The sequence below is a fragment of the Strix aluco genome, chromosome 13 (genome assembly GCF_031877795.1).
Source record: "Strix aluco isolate bStrAlu1 chromosome 13, bStrAlu1.hap1, whole genome shotgun sequence".
Taxonomy (NCBI): domain Eukaryota; kingdom Metazoa; phylum Chordata; class Aves; order Strigiformes; family Strigidae; genus Strix; species Strix aluco.
The window spans coordinates 6,263,723-6,285,298 of NC_133943.1; the positions used below are offsets into that span (position 1 = coordinate 6,263,723).

Below are 21,576 nucleotides of genomic sequence, written 5' to 3' on the forward strand. Positions count from 1 at the left end.
CAGCGAGCCAAGAGCCCTCCGCAGCCCTTCCCCGCGACCGGGCCGCTTGGGGCGCCACCGTCCCCGCAGCGGGGGGAGGCCGTGAGGCGGCCGGGCGCTGCCTCAGCCCCCTCCCGCAGCGCCCTGACAGCCACCGCAGCGCCCCTGGACAGAGACCCGCCGGGGCCCCGCCCACATTTCAACGGCCTCCCCCCACCAGCCAATCACCCAGCACTTCCTGCAACCCCGCCAGCCAATAACAGCGCTCCACGAAGGGCAGCGCCGTTGGGGCGTGTTTTGAGGCGGGCGGGCCGTTGAGTGGCGGCGGCGCTAACCAATTAAAGCGCCGGTCTGGCGGCAGGGCGGGCGGGCGGGCGCGCTCTCCGCCAATGGGAGAGGAGAAGCCAGGTGGGCCGGGGGCGGGGCTGGCGCGCGGTAGATAGGCGGGCGGCGGCGGCGGCGGCGCTGGGCGCGCGGACACGTGACGGAGGTGAGGGGAGGCTGGGGGCGGCGGCCGGGGCCGCGCGGGGCTGTGGGGGGGTGAGTGCGGTGTGTTGGTCCTTCCCCCCCCCCCCCCCAACCGTTATGGCCAGGGCAGCTCCGCAACCATCGGGGTGGGGGAACGGGGAGCGGGCCCGCCGCGAGGCATGCCGGGGGATTGGCGGGGTGAGGCGGTGGGGGCAGCTCGGGGGAGCTGGGCCTGCCGGGGGGCGAGCGGTGGGCAGGGCCCGGCGGGATGCTGCCGGGCCTTGGGTGTGGTGGGCGGCGGGGGGGGTGGGCCGTGCGCGCACCGTGGGGTGGGGAAGGGGGGTCCCCCGGGGTAGGGGGAGGTGGGGACTCACGGGAGCCGGGGCGAGAGGGGCGGCCGTGCCTGGGGAGGCCATGTGGCGGGGGGGGGGGGGGGGCGGGGTACGGAGCTGCTGCAGGCGCCGCCGGTGCCCGCTCGGCTCCCGTAGGCCTCTGAGAGGCCTGGCGGGGATCGGCGGGTCTTCTGGTAAGTTCCGGGACCTCTGGGCTGGGGAGCGGCGTGTGGCAGGGCCGCGGCTGGAGCGGGGCTGGTGGGGCGCTTGTTTGCCCCCCCCCCCCCCCCCCCCCCATAGGATGGGATGGGGAGCGGTTGCTGAGGAGGAGGGAGGCAGGTGGGGGTCGCGGGTGGATGTGGGTTGGCGTGTGGTTTGGGTTTGATGTGGCTTCTTGTTCTAATGTCGGCTGCTAACGCATGGAAATAAATAGTCTTGAGCTACCTAAAAATGCTCACCATGGATAGGAAGCCCTGCAGAGCTAGAAGAGGAGGTGGGTGCGGAGCACAGTATGTGGCCTGGTTGGGGCTGTGCGAGGGGAAGTAGAAGTCTCTGGAAAAGGGGGAGTTCAAGGCACAAGAACTGGAGGCCCAACAGGTGGGGAAGATGTGGTAATCGAACAGCGAGGGAGGCCAAAGGTGAAGTACGGATGAGGAGACTCTGCAGCAGCCAGGTCTGAGAATTTTGGGGACTTACACACATTCTTTGATTTTTACCACCCAAATATAATTTATGTTGGGCGTCTTCAAAATAATGTATAAATGACATCTCAGTTCTTATTTTCGGCTGAGTATTTGTGTGCTTTTAAAACACAAACCCCCACACCATTGAATTAAAGCATGCATAGCCTACTGCTTTCTTGTCTGTACTGATTCTGAAGAGCGAACTTTCACATGTATTTTTGTGGTTAAGAACTTTCTAGGCTGTAGAAAGAACCACTGCAGGAGATTTGGTTGTGAAGAAAAGCAGACACGTATTAATAGTAGTAGTATTAATGGTAAAGGTCCAGACTTTATTAGTGTAATTAATGCTGCAGCATTTCTGCTGAGCATCTTGGAAGACTCTTTCTGGAACTTATTTAGAGTATGTTAGATGTCTGAAAACTAGTCTCTAGGAGTGTAATGTAGTTCTAAATTCAGTATGTTTACTTAACGTTGTCAAGTAAGCATAGCTGGCACACAGGTTTCACGGGACATTTTACTCACTGTGGTTTGGGTCGTTGCTAAAATATAGCAAGGAGACAGTGGAACTACAATAATGTATGAGATAATACAGATAAAATACTGGTTAAATACAAGTTGAAGTATGTGCACTCTGATGCACTTTAAATGACTTCCAAAACCACCTTACTGTTGATTTGCCCATATTACATGGGCTTATCCAAAACACTTCACAAAACTAGGAAAAGCTTTGAGTTAAATCTTGTCTTTATTAAGTCTCAGTATTTCTAGTTTTAAAAAAAATATTATGAAAGGAACAATTGTACAATTCAGACAACATCACAAGCTGTGTATAAGATGGAAACTGCTTTCTGGTATCAACTGCTCTCCTATGAAGGGAAGCCTAATGCAAGACAGTCAGAAAGCTTGTGGCTTCTGTTAGATTATCCTCTCATTTGATGTGCTGTGACACTTCCCCCTAAGTAAATGAATTTACTGAGAATACACTGTGACTTGTATTTAGCCCTGCCTTTTACTTCCTTTCCTGGCCTTTCATTTTCCTACATTTCTAGTAGTGATCATGGTGGCAGCCTGTTCTTGCTGGAATCAATTCTGTAGCAGGGCAAACTTGAATTCTAGGCATGATGGCCTAAAAGATCTTGGGGCACCTCCAGATCTCCCCCCACCTAATGTAATTTCCCCTAGCAGCTCATCTGTTTTATGGTCCAAAGGCCTTGTAGTTCTGTCTTTGCCCTCCAAGGACTTCCAGTTCTGCGGGAATGATCTCTTTGCTGACGAACAGTACACAGTGTTTTCTGCTTTACTGTATCTGCACTGTTGTACATTATTTTTAGAAACTGGCATATTTGAAATGCTTATTAAAAACAAGCTTTGTTGCTGTTGCCTTTCACACCTAATCTCTTGCCTGGTTTGTGCTCCTTACAACCCAAACAGAAGGCGGCTTTTCCTGTGGGGCTGTTTGGCTAATTCTTTCCAGGAGACTTGTCTTAAATCTTATGTAGCAGTATATCCTAGCCACCCTCTCCTTTTAAAAAAAAAAAAAAAAAAAAAAAAAGAGGAAGGGGGAAGCAGCAGCAAACCACCCCCACACAGAGCTGCCTGTGGCCTGTTGTAAACAAGGTGGTCTTAGCTTAGCCTTGTCTGCTGTTCATTGAGTTACAGTGTTAAAGGCAGAATCTTCACAATGCTGGAAGTTGTCTAGCAGCAAAGCTAAGCATTTAAGCAGAGAAAGTGTTGTCTGCATCATGTGACTTGCTGCATATATATGAACATGATTTTATTATATCCCTCTTAGAGGGGTGGTGAGGTGATGTACTGGTTGCTGAAATTACAGTGTTTGGCCACACAGTTGTTCAGCTTTGCCATAGAGTGTTGATCTCCCAAGTCTGCCTAAAGACAGGTCTGTCTTAGACAAGTGCAGGTGACAGAACTGCACTTGATACATTCAGCTGACTCTGCTGCCAACAGCTTTATTTCCTTTATTGTTGACTACTTTATCTCCCAGTACTTTCACTTGCCCTGCTACAACTCTTTTTGCCTTTGCATGCTGGATTGGACTGGGGTATTGATTCAGAGTTAAAATAACACTGCAGAAGGACTTGGAGCCATCTTAAACCAGCTGCTAGTTCATCATGAGGCTGTGTAAACAGTTACCCTGGCACCGCAGAGGAGCCAGGATGTGGAAGGTGGAGGGACTGTGAGATGTAGAAGAGATTTCCTCTGCTCTTCAGTAGTTACGACTTTTAGAAACTAGTGGACTACCAGGTAGGGTAGTCGACCCTTTGTTCAGAAACAAACAAAAAAAAATCTTAGGGAAAATGGGTATCTGTGTCTCAGCCTTTCTGGTTTTGTATCTTTGTATTTTTTTTGTGTTGTGATGAATTCTTTACTTTTGTGTCTTTAAATTTTTTTTTCCATAATTCTTGCATTGCATGAGGATGCATTGTGCTTGTTTTTACTGGTGTGCTTCCACTGTAAATACCATACTGAAATCCAGTATTTGGAGCACAGGACTTCGCTAGTAAATTTTGCTCTTCCTAAAGTCATTCAGCTGTCACTTCAGATGCTGCTGAAATGGAAACCACTGATGCTCTTCCAGTTAAATTGCTGAGGTGTAGTTCACAGTAAGTGACTTATTTTTAATAAGACCCATTTCATCTGACTTAATTCTTAAAAAAAATCTTAAACTAGATAGCCAGTAGCAATTCAAATGTAGTTATACATTCTGAAATATGCAGTGTTAAGAACTGGCTTGATGAACCACTCAAATAGATTAGTAACCAAGGAGATGATTAAACTGGTTTTGCAGGCTCTGGTCTGACAGGGAAGTTACTTTCTAAATAGTATGTTCTGGAAGTATGATAGCAAAGGACATCCTTAATGTGGGCCCTTTGACTGTCTGTCCTTCCCCAGGGTGTGTATGTTAGAAGATGGTGACAACTGTCTGCTTATTGGGTCAAGTGTTTCCAGTGTCATGCCAATAATTAATAATAACTTTCCCCTTTATGCCCAGTGAAAGGGGAATTCTAAATAATAAATCTCTGAAGCTACATGACTTCCTTGAAGGCCTTGAAATCCAAAGGTAGCAATCACTTAGCCCTAATTTTAAGAGTGCCACTTCTATGGCAAGAAGCTGATCCTGTCTCTGAATCTCGCTCCAATTTGGTTTAGTCTTTACTGTTTACAAAGTAAAGTCTGTGTAGCACAGCTGTTCCAGGAGTTTTCAGTGCTCTGCTGTAGCTCCTGTAAGTTCCAGGGGGAAATGCTTCAGCCTTTTGACAATCAGGTGAACAGTGCTTAAATGTCAGCTATACATTTTCTAATGTAGAAGCTGTCTGTGGATGGATGCGCAGACAGAGAGCAAGTGATTTGTTAGCCCTGGCAGCCTCGAACTCTTTTCCTAGTTAGTACTTTGGCATTATCCTGCAGTAGTCTTCCCTTTGATCCAGGTGGTGTGCCAGGGTCTATAAGTGTCTAAAGACCTTATTAAAAAAAAAAAGTAGATGAAGTTTTAGTCATCTCTGACTTGAAACGTTGTTATGGTGAAAACGAGGGTTGCAGTGAAGTAGAATGGAGACGTCAGAAGCTCTCGCCCATTATGAAAGGGTTCCTTTGTTAAAGGCTTTTGGCAGTTGCATGATCAGAAATACACTAACCTTCAGAAGTATTACACAGTTAAACCTAAAGAAAGGAAGTGCAGGCAGAGTCAAAAATGGCTAATGATGATAATTGCTTGGAAATTGGACACCTCTTCAAGGGAGAAATCTGATCATAATAGAGTAGGTGGCTATGTGTCTGAAGGTTAGGCTACATTTTAGGTGACTAACTGAACACCTGTAGTTGCCAGCAACTTAAAGCTCCACTGAAAAATTGGTTTATGCCTGTTCTGTATAAAACCTGAGTTTCTTCTCTCTCCCCCTGCCCTCCCCTTCTGTCTTCTATTTAGGAATAACCTAATTTACTAGGACATAATCATGTTTATGTTGTGTCCCTAAGGACTGTGTGAAGTTGAAATTTTCTCCTGTAGCAGTACATCCATTATGCCTAGAAGTAGCTTTTTAAATATCAAAAATGTGCGCTTCACTTAAATTGCTCTACTGAGAACATTGTGTCTTTTATAATTTAGTTAGTTTGCATATTGTTACAGATTAACAGAATAAGGAGCTTGGCATGACAACTGGCAGCTGCAGGAGATGCTACCAGCCTGTACTCAAGGTGTGTGAATGGTAGCTTATGTTGAATTTGGGACTGATTTAATACGTAGGAGGTGTCCTAAACAGCTTTCTGTAGGGATATAAACTTGTGAATACTGCTTGCCAATGATTATAAAGAGACAAGGACATGAAACTGGATTGGCTTCTCTTCATGCTTTTAGCTTTCTTTTTTTTGGGAGTAAAAAATAAGCTTGCTTGGGAACTTGAACAGATAGTACTTCTACTTTGAAATGAGGTTCAATGAGGCCTCAAATTCAGACAGAGCATTAACTGATGAATGTAGACCTCCACAGATAGCTGTGGTTGTATGGGGAGCACAGATGTGCAGAGTGGCACAGCTTCTGTCCCTGCTGTATGGATCACTGCTAGAATTGTATGGCTTCACTGGGGTACTTTGACAGAAGAATTTTTGGAGCAACTGCAATATGAGTCTGTGTGGCTTTGCCACTTACGTGCTAGCATTTACCAAAGTCCATTTGCTGCTGATAAATATTTCTGAAGGGTTGTAGTTCGGGTGGGATTGTGAAGTAGGTAATTATTACATATGGAGTCAGTACTGATGTGAAAGTTAGGGGGGATGATTGAATTCTTTTGCCAAAACTTTATTGCTGGTTGGCTAGTGGTGAGATTATTTAAGGGATTACTTGTGTGCTAAGTCATTAATATCCTTTGCACAGGCTTGGGAGGAGGTGTGCAGAAACTCCTTCCTCTCAGGAGGAGAGGATTGGCTTTTTTTTAACCTTGCTGTATTTTTAAGATTAATTTCCTCATATTGCTTTCCAAATCCTGAAGTGGTCATTCTATCTGCATAATATAATTTGAAAGCAGTTATAAAACTTAGGGTAGAATCTTCCTGAATTTAGCTCTGTTAAAAATATATTTGGTGAGGCCCTGTTAAGGCAAGACAAAATACAACCCTTCCCTTGGAAAGGTGTCCTTGTGCCATCTCATCTGTAGTTGCTTCAGTCACACAGGACACATCCAGATCTCTAAAGATCACTTTTTCAAATGAAGTTTCAGGCTCTTGCTTTCTGTACTGTTTTTATGCTGGTAGGCATGAGTTTATTTAGAGAACATGCCATCTGTGCAAGAGGAACTTGAACTTCCAAGGGTACCGATGTTTGCTTGACAGTTTCCATTCCTTGGTTTTGTATTGTGGTTCCCACGTTAGTAGGAAGAGCTACGAGCTGCTATGAGGTCTGTAATTGTTTTCAATTTTGGCTGTACACCGTGCGTTAAGCAAACAAGCTTTGCCATTGGTAACAACACTTGAAAGTTTTTGTCAGCTGTTCATGATGTGAACGGTGTCCTTTTGGCTCAGAGGTGTTTCGGTGCAGTTGCCTGAACTGTGAGGGGGAGGGTTGTGAGCGTGCATTTAGACCATAATCCTCAAGGCCATCACTATTGTTAGAAAACTGGCTGCAATTGCATGTTGCTGTAGTGACAAACTGGACGTGACCTCAGCACAAGTCTTTAAAATACAGTTTTGTTGTCGTTATAAAACATCCCCTCTGTCATTAGAACTAAGTTAAAGAATAATCCAAGAACTGTAGATGTGGTATGCAACGTAGTTTTGGAGTATTGGATGCTGCTGATAAGCCTTTAAGACTGTAAATTCTTTTAGTTGCCGAAACATGCTTTGGAAAGTTGAAAGTTTGATTTCTAGCCTGATCTTATGCCACTACAGGCACTATTAACTCTGCTTGAGTTATGTTTCTAAGTCTACAGGGCTCTGGCCTGAGGCAGGAGCATAAGGGGGGAAGGAAGGGATGTTTGGCTTTATACTTGCTTTCATAAAGTATTAGTCTCAGTTATAACTTGGGTTTTGGAAGAAAAATTTGGAATGTGATTCAAAGGAGAAAAGGTGAGCAAGGCACAGGCTGTTCTTGTGGGGGTTTTTTTGGGCAGATAAAACTGAGCAGCATGCTAGGAGTGTTGCCTTCTGTATCAACCTAAAGGTGCAGTGATCTTGTTTTTCTAGCAAGAAAGTCAAATTGAAATCCATTTTATTTACAAGATCTTTTGAGCTATGGCTTGCTGAGGTCTGCCATCTTTTAGGTGTGACAATGTGCTGGGCACCTTAGAAGTTGGTTGTAGTGTGATATTTTAATTCTGTAAAGCCTCTGTTAACAGATAGTCTTTGGTCATCCTGTTAAATTAGAGATTGAAAGAGGGAAATTAAACCAACTGTCTGTTAAATAGTAAGAAATTTTCTGTTGGGTCTGCCTCAGTAGCCTCAGCTGCTTATAGACATCTGCTAGTAGTATTGGACTGTTGGCAGTAATTCCAAAATAAAACCTGGTGAAGAGGACTGATGAATGAAAATGCCAATGTTCCACAGTTGAAAGGACAAAAAAAATATTGAACAGGAGATAGAGGATTGATTACTCCATAGGTTACTCTCTGCTTGAAAGAGCTAGCTAATTGTATTTCAATTCCTGAACTGAATGGAAGTTTCAGTTTCTGCATGATGCATTTAAGGTCCTTTGTAAGCAGGAAATAGGTTTTCCCGTTTAGGCTTTTGCAGGTACGTAGGTTGTGGTGCTGTGTACATGTGTCTGCTGTTCTGCCTGTGGACTGTGGCAGTGTAAGAGCAAAATTACGACGTTTTGCATCATGATCTGCAGAACTTGCACGCGTGGGCCTCCACTCAGTTGACGTCTGTTTTGTATTACTTCAGCTTTATTATGTTGTGTTCCTCTCTGGCTTTTAGAGCTGTCTCAACCAGCCAGATGCAGTAAGTAACAGCTGAAAAGAGAAGTTTGTGCTTTTTTCAGTGGTATGACTAGGCGCTTCACCTGTTGTCTTAGATGCCTGGTTTTGTTCCAAGAAGCAATGCTTCGCCCTGCATGCAGTGCTGGCTTGACCTCTTTCCCTTATTTACTCAGATCATGGAGCTGAAATGGCTACTGTATGTGACCCTGCTCGCTCTCGGGACTCTTGCTGTCCAGGCACATGATATGGATGATGACAATGATGGTGATGATGTAGTTGATATTGAGGATGACTTGGATGATGGCACTGAGGAGGTGGAAGAGTCTAAGCCTGAAACGAGCACTGTTCCTCCAGCTCCAAAGGTTTGGCATGAGACTTTTTTTAAAAATTGAATTACTGCTTGTGTTGTGGTTACTGTGAGTCTGATCAGAATTGTCTTTACTTTGCTAACATTTAATATGTTGTGGTGTTATTAAAGATGTTGTCTGGGAGTAGGGCTTGTAATTAAACTTAGCTGCTTTGTTCCTATTCTCATGTCCCCCACGTTCTTCCTGGAGACTTAGATCCACTCTTGAAATCTGTGATGTGACTATCAGGAGTTAATGCTAATGCTTCCAACTAGATAGATACTTCAGTTTTAGTGGCAGACAAGAGCACAGTGGCTTGGCACAAGCAGCAATATTTACTTAACTTCTGTATCTATGCTGCAAGGGTGTTCCAGGTAAGCTCTACTCAAGTGTAGAGGAGGAATGTGAGCTGTATATGCCTGTATTTCTTTAGAGTAGAGAATGTGATTTGAAAGGTGCATAAATGCCTCTCTTCTCCAATAGGTTACCTACAGGCCCCCAGTCCCAACTGGTGAGGTGTATTTTGCGGAGTCCTTTGATAAAGGAACTCTGGATGGGTGAGTACAATCTGAAGGATGATTCAGTATAGCAAAGAACTAAAAATTTTTGTGAAAGGTAGTGAAACCCTCTCTAGAGCCTGTGTTATTCAAAATTGAATCAAAGGGCATGGATGGTGAGGATTACAGCAGTATGACTATATGAGGCTGGCTGTTAAAGTGCTGAGCTAAACTAGTATTTCCTCAAGTTCCAGTAACAAGGGGGAGGTGAGCCATACACGTATAATGTTTTAGTCCTCATCTGACCTTTTACTCCAGTAACGTGAGGATGGTGAGGTACTACTTCTACTTTTTTACAAGAGTGAGACACTGAAGCCATGATCCTGCTTTGGGGGTGTGGTGGGAAGTGGCAAATGCAGAAGGCTTTGCAGACTTGGGGAAAGAACTCCTCAGAGGATCAAGACACTGGGGTGTACTCAGGACAGCAAGGGCTGTCGTCTTGTAATGGCAGAAATTACAAGGCTGTCATCTTGGGGGAAAAAAAAAGTATGGTTTTCCAACCATTGAATGTCTGTCTCCTAGATGGATCCTTTCCAGAGCTAAAAAAGATGATACGGATGATGAGATTGCCAAATACGATGGTGAGTCCAACCCAGGTTTTGGATGATAGAAGTTTCTCATGTCTTTTGTCATAACTGAAGAAGAGGTGCAAGTCTTTGTTTTCTGTTTTCCAGTTAAAATTATATTCACTGAAGAGAATGGGAGGGGTGTTTATATACCTGGCTAACAATATAAAGCGTAGTCCTGATTTAGACAAAATATCCTCTTGGAGATTTTAAAATAATTTTGTGAAGTTGTTATGCTAATAACTTGATAAGGTACCCTGTAGGGTGTTATTGCAGATTGCTGACTATCTTGTTCAAAATTGGGCTAAACAAAAATTGTCTTGAACGAGTTTTGATAACATTTGGTTAATTTTTCTGCAGGTAAATGGGAAGTCCAAGACATGAAGGACACTAAGCTTCCAGGAGACAAAGGGCTTGTATTGGTAACTCGAGCCAAGCATCATGCAATTTCATCCAAACTTTCAAAGCCTTTTGTATTTGATACTAAACCCCTTATTATACAGTAAGTAAAGCATAACTTAGTGTTCTGTTATTTCAAGGATGACATGATAGCAGGCTGAGGTTAATTCTGTAACTGAGCTTTTGTTGACTGGGGGTCTAGATGACACAAGATGCTGTAACCTATTATTATGCTGTTTAAGAGCAAAATAGCAATCCAGATTTTCAAAGTGGGAAGTTAGGAACAGCATGGGTCCCTCTGAATCTTTAAAAAGAAAGAAATCTATGAAAACTAGACTTGGTAACCTGTCTTGGGACTTCAATTCACTTGGTTTAATTGTAGTAATGAGGTCAGGCAACTGACTTTTCTACTGCTAATTGTGAAAGTCCTTATCCTTTTGGACAAAAGCTGGTCTGTATGTAGGTCAGTGCAGTTCCTTACGCAATAAACTGTCCCCTGTTTCCAAGGTGGAGTGGACAGTGTGGTAGAGATGCACTCATTTCCTCCTTCCTTTGTCTTAGTTCACCTGTCATGGAAGATAAAGAGCTTGCCTGGCTCTGTTTGGCCATGACTGATGTAGAAGAATCTACTTGCATGTTAGTAGCAAGTCAGGAGAAAAAAACAATCCTTCAGTGAGAACAGTTGAATTGCAGATTATTACCTACTTTATCGGTGTTAAACAAAGAGTAAGCCAATTCATATTTGCACAAGATAATGAACTGGCCACTTTACTTTGCGTGACTGTTTAGTTTTGGCTCAAAATACAAGGCTAAAAATAAATCCTAGTGGTCATCCACTCCAGCTGCTGGCATTGAGAGGATCAAGCATACTTAGCCTATTCCTGACAGAGATGTTTTGCCTTTTTCAGACTCCTTGGCATCCCTAAATATACTGTTGTATGCTTATAACCCTAAAGGGGCTTTTTCTAGGATTCAATTGTTGTTGCTTTGATAGTCTTGCAAATTGAGTTGTCTGTATGCCATAGTAGCTGTGGGAAAAATAATTGGCTTGCCTTAATCTCTGTTGCAGTGTCTTACATACTGGAAAGGTTTTTTTTTTTCTTCCTTCTCTCTGCTTCTAGATCATAACCTTCTAGACCAGCGCTCGATTCCTTTAATCTTTTCTGTCAGATAATCTTCTAAATCCTCAATTTTTCTTGTTTCTCAGACCCTTATGAATATTTGTTTAATCCTTGGAGTGCAGTGTGTATTTTAAATATTCACTGGGCATGTGATTTAAAGCATACAACAACAAAACAGTCTTACTCTTAATTTGTATTTGAAAATTGTAATTGTGTATTACAGAAGTGATTTTTCCTCATGTGTAACATGTTCTCCCCTTCTCTGTCCAAAACTAAAATTAGGTATGAAGTAAACTTCCAAAATGGAATAGAGTGTGGTGGGGCCTATGTGAAATTGCTTTCAAAAACCCCTGAATTGAACCTGGTGAGTAATGCAGCCACTTTGAGTATTAGCTGTGAAAAAAAGGGTGTTTTTAAAAATTTTGATTCTTCCTGAAGAAACTTCTTCAGTAAAGGCAGTGGGACATATTTAGGGCCTGATCACCAAAGTACTTTGCACTCAGCAGTCTCCCACTGTTGTTAGATGGAGAGAATAAATACTGAAATCTTTTGGCCTCTTGAGTGAGAACTCTGGAGTTCCCTAGTAGCTGAGCAGTTCCAGACCTTTGCTAAAGTCTGCAATAATTCAGATTTCCCTAGGTTCTAGGACCATAGAGAAGGTGTCTTATGAGAGTAGCCACTGTATGAGGAGAAACCCTTTCAGGAAGCTGTTGCACAGAAGGAAGATTCCATGTTTCATCTTCTAAAACAGACTAATGCAAATAACTTGACATGTGAACCCACTTGTGAGTTACTGGGTATATTTAAAAAAAAGTCTTGAGAGGTTGGACTGGATACAACCTTAGATGTTCAGCTGCATGCACGAGCTATATAGAACCATTTTTTTCAGAAATGACCCTTGAATGCATTGTCTGAGGAGTGTGGTCAAGGGAAGAGACAATGCTACAACTCCTAAGGATTAAGAATCACTTTCCTCTCATTTACCTACCTAAAGTGGTTTAGCCTATTCAGACAAAGCTTGACTGCTGATTCACCTTGCATAGGCTTTTGTACCCTATGGGTTTTCTTTACCCAGCTTCCTAGACTCTATAGAAAGTACATTTTATGACTTTTTACCCATCCTTCTCCTTTCCTTCTGCAGTCCCGTTGGAGTTGTATTATTAATACAGATTTCAAAATACTAAAAAAAAAAAAAAAACCCCAAACAATCCAGGACACCCAAAAGACTGCTTGACTGTCTCACCAGTTTCATATGTGCATTGAATGTTAAGATAACGTTAGCAAGAACAAATAGACTTGCTTGCAGTGTTCGATGGTGAGATTATTATATCCAGTTAGCTCTTGGATTGAGACAGTACACCAGTTTATAAGTGTGTAAACTAAATACAACTTGGCCTCACTTTTAATGCTGCTTATCACTTTGTGTGAAAGAAACTCACTGAATTAGCTAGTCATTATTACCAGTAACTGATACTTCTATACTGATAGCTTTTAAAATCCTTTATTGTAATGTACCAATATACTTAAACATTGTGGTTGTCACTCACACTTATCTTTTTGATAACACTTGAATAGCTGTTGTTTTCCATCTGGAAAGTAGAGACTAAAGGTGCAAAACCAAGTAGCTGGGATAGTTCTGGTGTTTTTCTAGAGGCTTGTATTCCTCATACAAGCTTTAGTGTGGGTATTTCACGGACTTGGATATCCAAGTTGCAGAATAATTTCTAATGAATTGGGAGTTCTTATGCCAGCTAGTGACTTAAGTTGTAATTCAAAATAATGGAATGAAGTTTTTGCATTGTTTTTAAAGGATCAGTTCCATGACAAAACTCCATATACAATCATGTTTGGCCCTGACAAATGTGGAGAGGACTATAAATTGCACTTCATCTTCCGGCACAAAAACCCAAAGACTGGCAAATATGAGGAGAAGCATGCAAAGCGTCCAGACGCGGACCTGAAGACGTACTTTACTGATAAGAAGACCCATCTTTATACTCTGGGTACGGTGACTGTTAACTATGCATGCTAATAACTACTACTAAGGTTCCTGAATCAAAAGCTCCTAAAATGAGCCAGATGAACAGCTGAGTATTTGTGTCAACACACCATACAACTAAAAACCACTTGAAAGTTCTGAATGCAAAACCTGATCTTATACAACAGCTTATTTCTTGCTTGTGAGAAGTCTTGATTCATGTAAGAAAGGTCATGAGACCTTGAACTTAATAGTTAAAGGAGAACTGAATTTCAGAGCAGTCATGAGTAACTTGATAGGCTAAGTATATCTTTGTAAACTGCCTGACTGCTGCCCCCCAGTAATTTGGGGTATACTAGGCTTTAGATCTAGAGGGATAGTGTTTTTTCTTGCTGCTTTCATCGTGCCAGACAGGCTCAGTGGTTCTTGAAGTACAGTGTGTGGTCTGGTGTATTAGCTATGACTAAAATCCTTCGGGGAGTATTCAGGAGGGTCTCTCTAGCTTTTCCTAATACAGAGGCAGCAATGGGTAAGGGAGTGAGATTAAAATCCTGAGAGTCAGTAGTAGGGAGTCTTATGCTTGAATAGAATGTAAATACATACATTCTTACTGCTAAAGCAATACTTTCTGTGCCAAAGTCAACTTGGTGTGGTAACTGGTAAATCATGCCAGAAGCTTCTTTGTGCTTTTAGCATATTTAAAGTAGGACTCCTGCAATGAGTCTTGTCACAAGGTGAGATGTGTACATCATCACTAGTTAAATTTTGGCATAAGGAGAAAGGTTCTTAATTCTTTAAGTGCTGAGTAGGTGGTAGCTTGGATTGCTGAAGTTTTAGTTGTACAGTGGGGATGCGGGATGCTTTTTGATGCATGTTTTCAATCATATAGGTAATGGCTACATCAACTCTTTTCCTTACAGTCTTGAATCCTGATAATAGTTTTGAAATACTGGTTGATCAAACAGTTGTCAACAGTGGGAATTTGCTAAATGATATGTCTCCTCCTGTGAATCCACCCCGAGAGATTGAGGACCCAAATGACCAGAAGCCTGAGGACTGGGATGAGAGACCAAAAATCCCAGACCCAGATGCTGTTAAACCAGATGACTGGTAAGTTGTTGGAGGGGTGGAATTGAGGGAGGCCTTAGCCTGGTAACTTGGTCCTGATCAAAAAGTCTCTCTCAGATGGCTTTATAGAAGGTTTTGAGTCTCACTCTTGTAATCAAACCACAATCAGTTTAGGCATCTGAGCAGCAGTTTGGTAGACAAAGGCAGACAGGATCCATGTCCTCTGGGAATTACTGTTTAGTGCTCCTGTTACTGTGCTGGCCACAGATAAAGGTTTTACTGAAACAGCTATGCTAGCAGATGCTTTCATCCTTGATGAGATCAAAAGATGAGCTGCAGAAGGTATAACTAAGATGTTTGTAGTTGTTTGTATAATGCATAGCTTACAAGTGACTGAAATCTGGCATCCTAAATCAGAAAGTGATACTGGGTTTCTGTCTTTGAACCTATGCTTTGTCAGCCATGGACTCAATTTCAAGTTCAAGTGAGTGCTTGCAGCAACCACCGAGATACAGGATTTGCTGTAATATGCCCTTTCTAGGTTGGTTTTATAAAATAAGTAGTATTACCTTACAGTTGGCGCCATGACTGTGCCATGAGGCACGTGTGTAGGTAACAGATTGTAAGGCAATTCTGTTCTGAAATCATGGTGTTACGCTTACCCTATCAGAAGTGAACCTGGCTGGTTGTCTGGATCACTGGACTTGTTCAGAGTCTGTAGAATCATGCCTTGGGGTTAAGAACTTTTTATGTATTTTATGTGTTAATATTCTGTTCTCAAGGGATGAGGATGCTCCTGCAAAGATCGCAGATGAAAATGCTGTGAAACCAGAGGGCTGGCTGGATCATGAGCCAGAATATGTAGCAGACCCTGATGCTGAGAAGCCTGAAGATTGGTATGTTTACTGCCTGTTGCAAACAGCAAATATTTCATGGCTTTGGTACTGGCTTTTACAAGTTTAAGAATAGCTAGTTCGTTGTTGCTCACTGACAAATTCATCGATTCAGGCTATCTTGCTTCAAAAGTAGAAGGCAGAGTTGGTCTGAAGGGTCTTGTCCTCTTGAGTTCTCTGTGCGCTTTTCAACTCTTCTGTGATTGTAAGCTGAGCAGGGCAGGGATGCTCATCTTGTAGTTGTACCATACTTGGAAGGGGCAGTGGGGGAGGCTGTCCTCAGGGACTGTTTTTTGTTGAGCTTCTGTGCTTCCAAGCTGCTACTTGAAATCCTCATTCCTTCTGTGGTGTCTTTATCTACAGACCTATGCTATACAAAATTTCAGTATTTCCATTTTATGGGTGGAATTTTAATTTTTCCAGAAATCAGACACTGTTTAAGTCTTACTCTGTATAGTGGCAAGGGGCAGACTTCAAAACTGAATTTCCCTTTTTAGGGATGAGGATATGGATGGAGAGTGGGAGGCACCTCAGATTGCAAATCCTAAATGTGAGACAGCCCCTGGCTGTGGTACCTGGCAGCGACCAATGATTGACAATCCAAACTACAAAGGCAAATGGAAGCCTCCTATGATTGATAACGTGAACTATCAGGTTGGTGTTTTCATTGCTTAAACCACTGACCAATGCAGCATTTCTCTCACAAAAAGCAGAATGATTTAGATTGAGCAGCTGTAATTAAGAATACAAATACTGTCATGATTGTACTGTGTTTCAAGTAGATAAATTCAAAGTGCTTTCTTGGCTTCACTTCTTTTTAGCACAAATTAAAATTGATTCCTAAAACCTGACGAGTTGCACCCATAGACATTGTAATTAAGTGCAATGGATTGGTCTTTTTCTCTGTTCAAAATGGACTAAAAACTAAAAATTGTATTATAGCAGGTGAGGTTGAATGTCTTTTTGTTTTTCCTTAGGGTATATGGAAGCCTAGGAAGATCCCAAACCCAGATTTCTTTGAAGACTTTGAACCGTTCAAGATGACTCCTTTCAGTGCTGTGGGACTTGAGCTATGGTCAATGACTTCTGACATCTTTTTTGACAACTTCATCATCTGTACAGAAAGAGCTGTGGCTGATGATTGGGCCAGTGATGGATGGGGGCTGAAAAAGGCAGCTGATGGTGCTGCAGAGGTGAGAAATAAAGGTTTAATTGTGTGCTTCTGACTGGAACGGTAGGAGCATCGCTGCTGTTCTCTCCCACAGTCTTTATCAATATATACCTATATGTACCAAGGCTAGAGGTCATGCTAAACCAGACTGGAAACTCAGTTCCTGATTATAATATGGTAATGGTTGCTATAAGTAGCAACGAGTACTCACTAGTCTTCTGTGAGCTTTGTGCTCTGACAATTGGACTGTTAACTTCAGCCTGATTCTTAATTTGTAAACTATGGGGAAAAAAGTACTTGTCCGAGTTAAGTTTTCTGAGGTATGAAATATAAAGTTGCAAAAAACCTATTTGAGAATTCTGTAGCTTATGCTTAACTGCTACAACTTGCTGTATGGGATGAAATTTGACAGCTCTTTTTGTCTTATAGCCTGGTGTTGTGGGCCAGATGATGGCAGCTGCTGAAGAGCGTCCCTGGCTTTGGGTAGTCTACATCCTCACTGTGGCTTTGCCAGTGTTCCTGGTTGTCCTTTTCTGCTGTTCTGGGAAGGTATGCATTTCCTCTGGTAATAAGTAGTGTAATGTTTAAAAAGAGATTCAGCAAAATGTGCCTTAATGTCAGAAATAATTGCCTGGTTTTGACACTTTTTTTTTTTAGAAACAGCCAAGTGCTGCAGAATACAAAAAGACTGATGCTCCTCAGCCTGATGTGATGGATGAGGAGAAAGAGGAAGAAAAAGACAAAGTGGACAAGGAAGAGGAGGAGGAGGAGGAAGCAAATGAGGAAAAGCTAGGTAGGTAACCTAGATAATCTTTAAACAGTTTAAGTTTTGTCTCGAATAGACTAAAACAGCAGGATTGGCAGACATGGGGTAAAGCCCATGGTGAACTGAACGTAAGTCAGAAATGAGAATGAGATTATTTTTTTTTATTTTCCCTTAGAAGAGAAGCAGAAAAGTGATGCTGATATAGGAAGTGCTAGTCAAGAGGAGGAGGAAGAGGAGGAAGAAGATGACAGGAAACCTGCATCAGAGGTAAGAGTGCATAATCATTGAGAGAAGTCTTGTGCATTTTTTCTGTAAGTCACGTAGAACAAGCCTTACTAGTGTATTAAGTTAACCTGGCCCATGTGATACTCTTTCCCAGGGTCAGAACTTTGGAAAACTTGATCACCCTGTGGAATAGGAATTGCTGGGCCCAACAGCAGAGCTGGGCACCCTGCTAAAGGCACTGCCATGGACCCTGCATTGTGAGAGGAGTGGGATTGTGTGGAATGCATCTTCTTGAGGCAACAGGCTTATTCAGCTTTGTATGCAGTCAGGATGTGACCTCTTAAGTGCTCCACACTGACGTAATGGCTGACTTAAAAATTTTTGAGTGGAGTGTTGCTTGAAGTTAAAGAGATTCTCACAACAGTAGAAGCTGTTGAGTACTCTCAGCAAATAGTGCACATCCACTGTGAAGAGGATTTGTGCATTTGCCATGTATAGAAAGGAAGAGTAGTAACAGCAGTAGGTCCTTGCAAAAATTAAATCCTAATGTAGAAGTGAAAGTAGATTATTCTTTGTAGGTTTGCTCAAAGTGTTTTTTAATGGTATTCTTCGATTTTTATTTCCTTCATGTTTACACAAATTACTTTCTTGCAGGAGGAGGAAACTGTGAATAGATCACCCAGAAACAGAAAGCCAAGGAAAGATTGAAAAAAAAGTCATAAGAACTTGATCTGGGATTTTTTTTTTTTTTCAAATATGGTTCTGGGAGAGGACCTTGGACACCTTACATTGAAACTTGGACAAACCTCAAGATTTCACCATCCACAGGTTCCAGTCACACTATCCAATGTAACGGAGTGTCTAGCAGTAAAATATTTGCAATCATCTGTTTTAAAGAACATCATTCCTGTAGAAAGAATGCATTTAATATAATGGGCTGTGGATTTTGGAATGTAACATAACTAACCTTTTCATTTTTGGTTTTAAATATTCTTTTCTGTTTAAGTAGATTGGTAGAACTTTTCTGGTCTCAAACCTTGGCTTAATTTAATATATTAATTAGTGAAAAATAACAATGAATCTTGAAAGTGCTAGTTGATAAAAATGCAGTTTTATAACTAGTTTTTTTTACAAATATGTAAATTCCTAAATGCACCAATGTCTTTATATCCCTTAAAATTTGATAATTGTTTAAAGAAAAGTTGTCAATGTATTTGACAACCCCTCTGCCCTCAAAAGGAAAGAAAAATGGGGGGGAGATGTTTGGGGAAACCAGTAGTGAAACTCTCTAATCAATCAACTTCATTCTTCTGGGGGGAGGGGAAGGAGGAAGAAGGGGTGGAAGGAAGGGGGTTAGTCTGTAGAATATGCATACTGTGCATGGCTAAAGCCCTGTTAAGTTGACAAATGATCTAGGATTTGGAGTGGGTCATCTTAATGTGGCATTTAATCCTGCAGACCTTGCAGATAAGGTTTTTGTTAGTTACTGAAGTCTTTTTGTAAAGCTAATGGGATGGGGGGGTGGTTGGACTACGTCCCCCTTTCCCCTCTGTTCAGCCACTGATGCTTTCCCCTCTCCGTGACTACACAGCTTTTTCTGAGTGCAGCTTTGCCTCAGTTGCTGAAGCGCTTCATGTTCAGCTCATCGTCAAACTGTTTTTGTAGCTAGGCCTACTCCTTTCCAGGGTCCAAACACTGGATAGGACAGTGTCCCATATCCTCTCACTGTTATCACTGTATGTCTACTCCTGTAGAAATGGGGGAGGTAGTCAGGTAGACAAGTTGAACTGAGTATTTGTTAAGGAAAAAAACAAAACAAAACAAAAACCAACCAATCAAGATGTCAGTATTGTAGGTGGGGAAGGAGCATGTGGAATATCTTAACTGGTATGTGAAACTGTTTAAGTCTTTTATCTGCTCTTCATGTAACAAATGCATCCTAAATTATATTGTGAATGTTAGGGAGTTCCAATTCCAGCTGAATAAATTTTTTTTTAAAGCGTTGAGTCTACCATATTATACTGTTTCAAACACTCTTTTTCTTTTTTTGTGGAATGCAGGTGATCACTACAAGAGCATACCTCTGAGGGTGAAATCTATGTAACTTCATTACACTGTACCAAATATGTTGGCGTTTGGATGTCTATATAGATAAACTTTTGCCTTTGTTTAGAGTGAAATTAAATGTTCTGAAATTACTCTTGCACTGAATTTAAACACTCCAGTGTTGTTTGGTTATAGGATAGGTGTAGTGTGGGGAATAATTCCCAGGGGTTGGGGAGGGAAGAGTGTTCCAATGACCTTGCAAGCAATCTAACCAATTACTAAAAGACGCTTGTTTTTGAGGGTTTTTTGTAAAACACCTTTTGCTGCCTGTCCTTATGTTGTATCCCTTGGTTGTTGTGTTTGAAATACTCTAGTGATCACAAATGCATAGCAGGATTTCTTGATCTTTCTGCAGTGTGCAAATAAACTATTGTAAGCAAGATACTGGAAGTAATTTCAGACTTCTGTTGGGAGCTATTGCATGTTTAGAATGCCTTTGCCTGTTGAACACCTGGTAGATACTGCTCCTTACTGCGAAAATAGCTTATACTCTGACATGGAAGATGTCATAGCTTAAGCATTGCTACTAGCTTGTTCTCAGGACTGTATTTTTATCAAGGAGCAGCTGCTATTTATGACTAAGTCCTTTGAGATGAAGTATATGTAAATGGTTTCAATTCAGCTAACATTTTGAGCACAACATAAAAATCTATCTAATGTGTTTTTTATCTTAATATGCAAATTGCCTTAAATTCCTGAACAATTCATGTGCATACATGTTCTTTCAAAGCATCAAAAGTGAACTTAAGATCTGCTTTCAGCTTTTAAATAGTATTATATTAAAGCTAACTGTAAATCTACATTTGCTTCTGCTAAATCTGAAGAGGTTTCCTGTCTGCATGTTACGGCTTTTTTTGATACCATAGTGTATGCTTCTTAAATAATCACTACAATAAATGAAGACTTTCCAAAATGGATAGACAACTCCAAAGTTACTTTTTATCCTGCTTTCAGTTTACCTCAGAATCACTCTTTATTTTTAAATCCTTGGAGGAAAAAAAATTAGCTATCTGCTTATCTTGATTACTTCTGAAGCGTAGCTGTGTTTTTGAAGTGCTGAAGCTGTAACTGGTTGTAACCAGTGAACTAGGTTTGGAACTGTTACAAATACTTGAAGGTGTATTTGAGCCTTTTGTGTCTGTGCACCCAAGAGTGGCAGCTTCTGAAAAGGATGCTCTATGTAATGTGCTGTGTCTGAAGACGTGGGTGGGGAGGTTAGCCTGAGATCGTAAATCAAAACAAAACCTTAGGGGAGCAGGTGCAGACACTCTGAAACACAAAGCAATAAAATGCTGAGAACAGTTTTTCTCCTGGAGCTGGTGCTCAGTAAAGGGGGTTGATAAAGATGCAGCTAACCAACTAACCTCTTCCAGAAGCGTTGTTGGATGTGCTCAAGCCTTTCTGGCTCTGGCTAAGAGTGAGTTATCACAGCTTGAGGCTGTGACCTATAAAATGCATTGTGAATATCTTGTTTTTAAGATTGTCTCCTGGGCCTGAAGAGGAATTCTGGCAAGTGCTAACTGCCAGTAGACGTACATCTCTGTGGTTGTGTCTCACTCTTTCCTTACTCCTTCCTCAAAAGCAGTGCTCCACTTAGGCCATGGTTATATATGTGGGGCTTGTGACCACTTCCTTCATCCCCAACTGTTCCCCTGTTAATACCACTCTTGCCTCATGCTTTCAAAAAGGGGGTTTTGTTTTTTTCTTTAGTGTTGCTGAACAAGGACTGTGATCTCGTTTGCAGAAAAGACCTGTCCATTTCAAAAGGGTACCTGTAGATGCAACTTGGAAAAAAAAATGTAAAAACTAATCAATAAAGAAATTCAAATGTGTTTGGCTTTCTTTGTCTTCATCCCTTCTGGTTGACTCGAAGTGCAGGGACCAGGTCTGACTAGGACCCAAAGAGGTGACCAGCGCTCCTCTGTGCTACAGGACTCTCTTTTTGCCCACTTCTCCACAGCCAGCTGCTAGGTAAGCTCACGGTTTGACCC

General features: G+C 42.0%; 1 protein-coding gene across 3 annotated transcripts; it reads left to right on the top strand.

The window, feature by feature from the left end:
• Positions 1-391: 391 nt before the first annotated feature.
• Positions 392-21,417, top strand: CANX (calnexin). 3 transcript variants are annotated; one of them, XM_074839134.1, is made up of 15 exons: positions 392-469; positions 8,562-8,750; positions 9,219-9,292; positions 9,815-9,873; positions 10,219-10,360; positions 11,661-11,742; positions 13,189-13,381; positions 14,277-14,466; positions 15,207-15,320; positions 15,815-15,971; positions 16,295-16,510; positions 16,918-17,037; positions 17,146-17,281; positions 17,430-17,521; positions 18,134-21,417. In XM_074839134.1, exons 2-15 carry the CDS (start codon positions 8,565-8,567, stop codon positions 18,185-18,187), a joined length of 1,815 nt encoding a protein of 604 aa, XP_074695235.1. In that variant the 5' UTR covers positions 392-469; positions 8,562-8,564; the 3' UTR covers positions 18,188-21,417. The 3 variants fall into 3 exon arrangements, with proteins under 3 accessions (XP_074695235.1, XP_074695232.1, XP_074695233.1); XM_074839131.1 differs by lacking the exon at positions 392-469 and adding an exon at positions 1,277-1,452; XM_074839132.1 differs by lacking the exon at positions 392-469 and adding an exon at positions 5,654-5,674.
• The last annotated feature ends 159 nt before the right edge of the window (positions 21,418-21,576 follow it).

Bases quoted from the DNA above. Each gene is read 5' to 3' on its own strand.
- CANX (XM_074839131.1), top strand. From the start codon at position 1,291: ATGTGGCCTGGTTGGGGCTGTGCGAGGGGAAGTAGAAGTCTCTGGAAA. The intron at 10,361-11,660 runs GTAAGTAAAGCA...AACTAAAATTAG, and splicing joins ACTAAACCCCTTATTATACA to GTATGAAGTAAACTTCCAAA. The intron at 17,038-17,145 runs GTATGCATTTCC...TTTTTTTTTTAG, and splicing joins TTTTCTGCTGTTCTGGGAAG to AAACAGCCAAGTGCTGCAGA.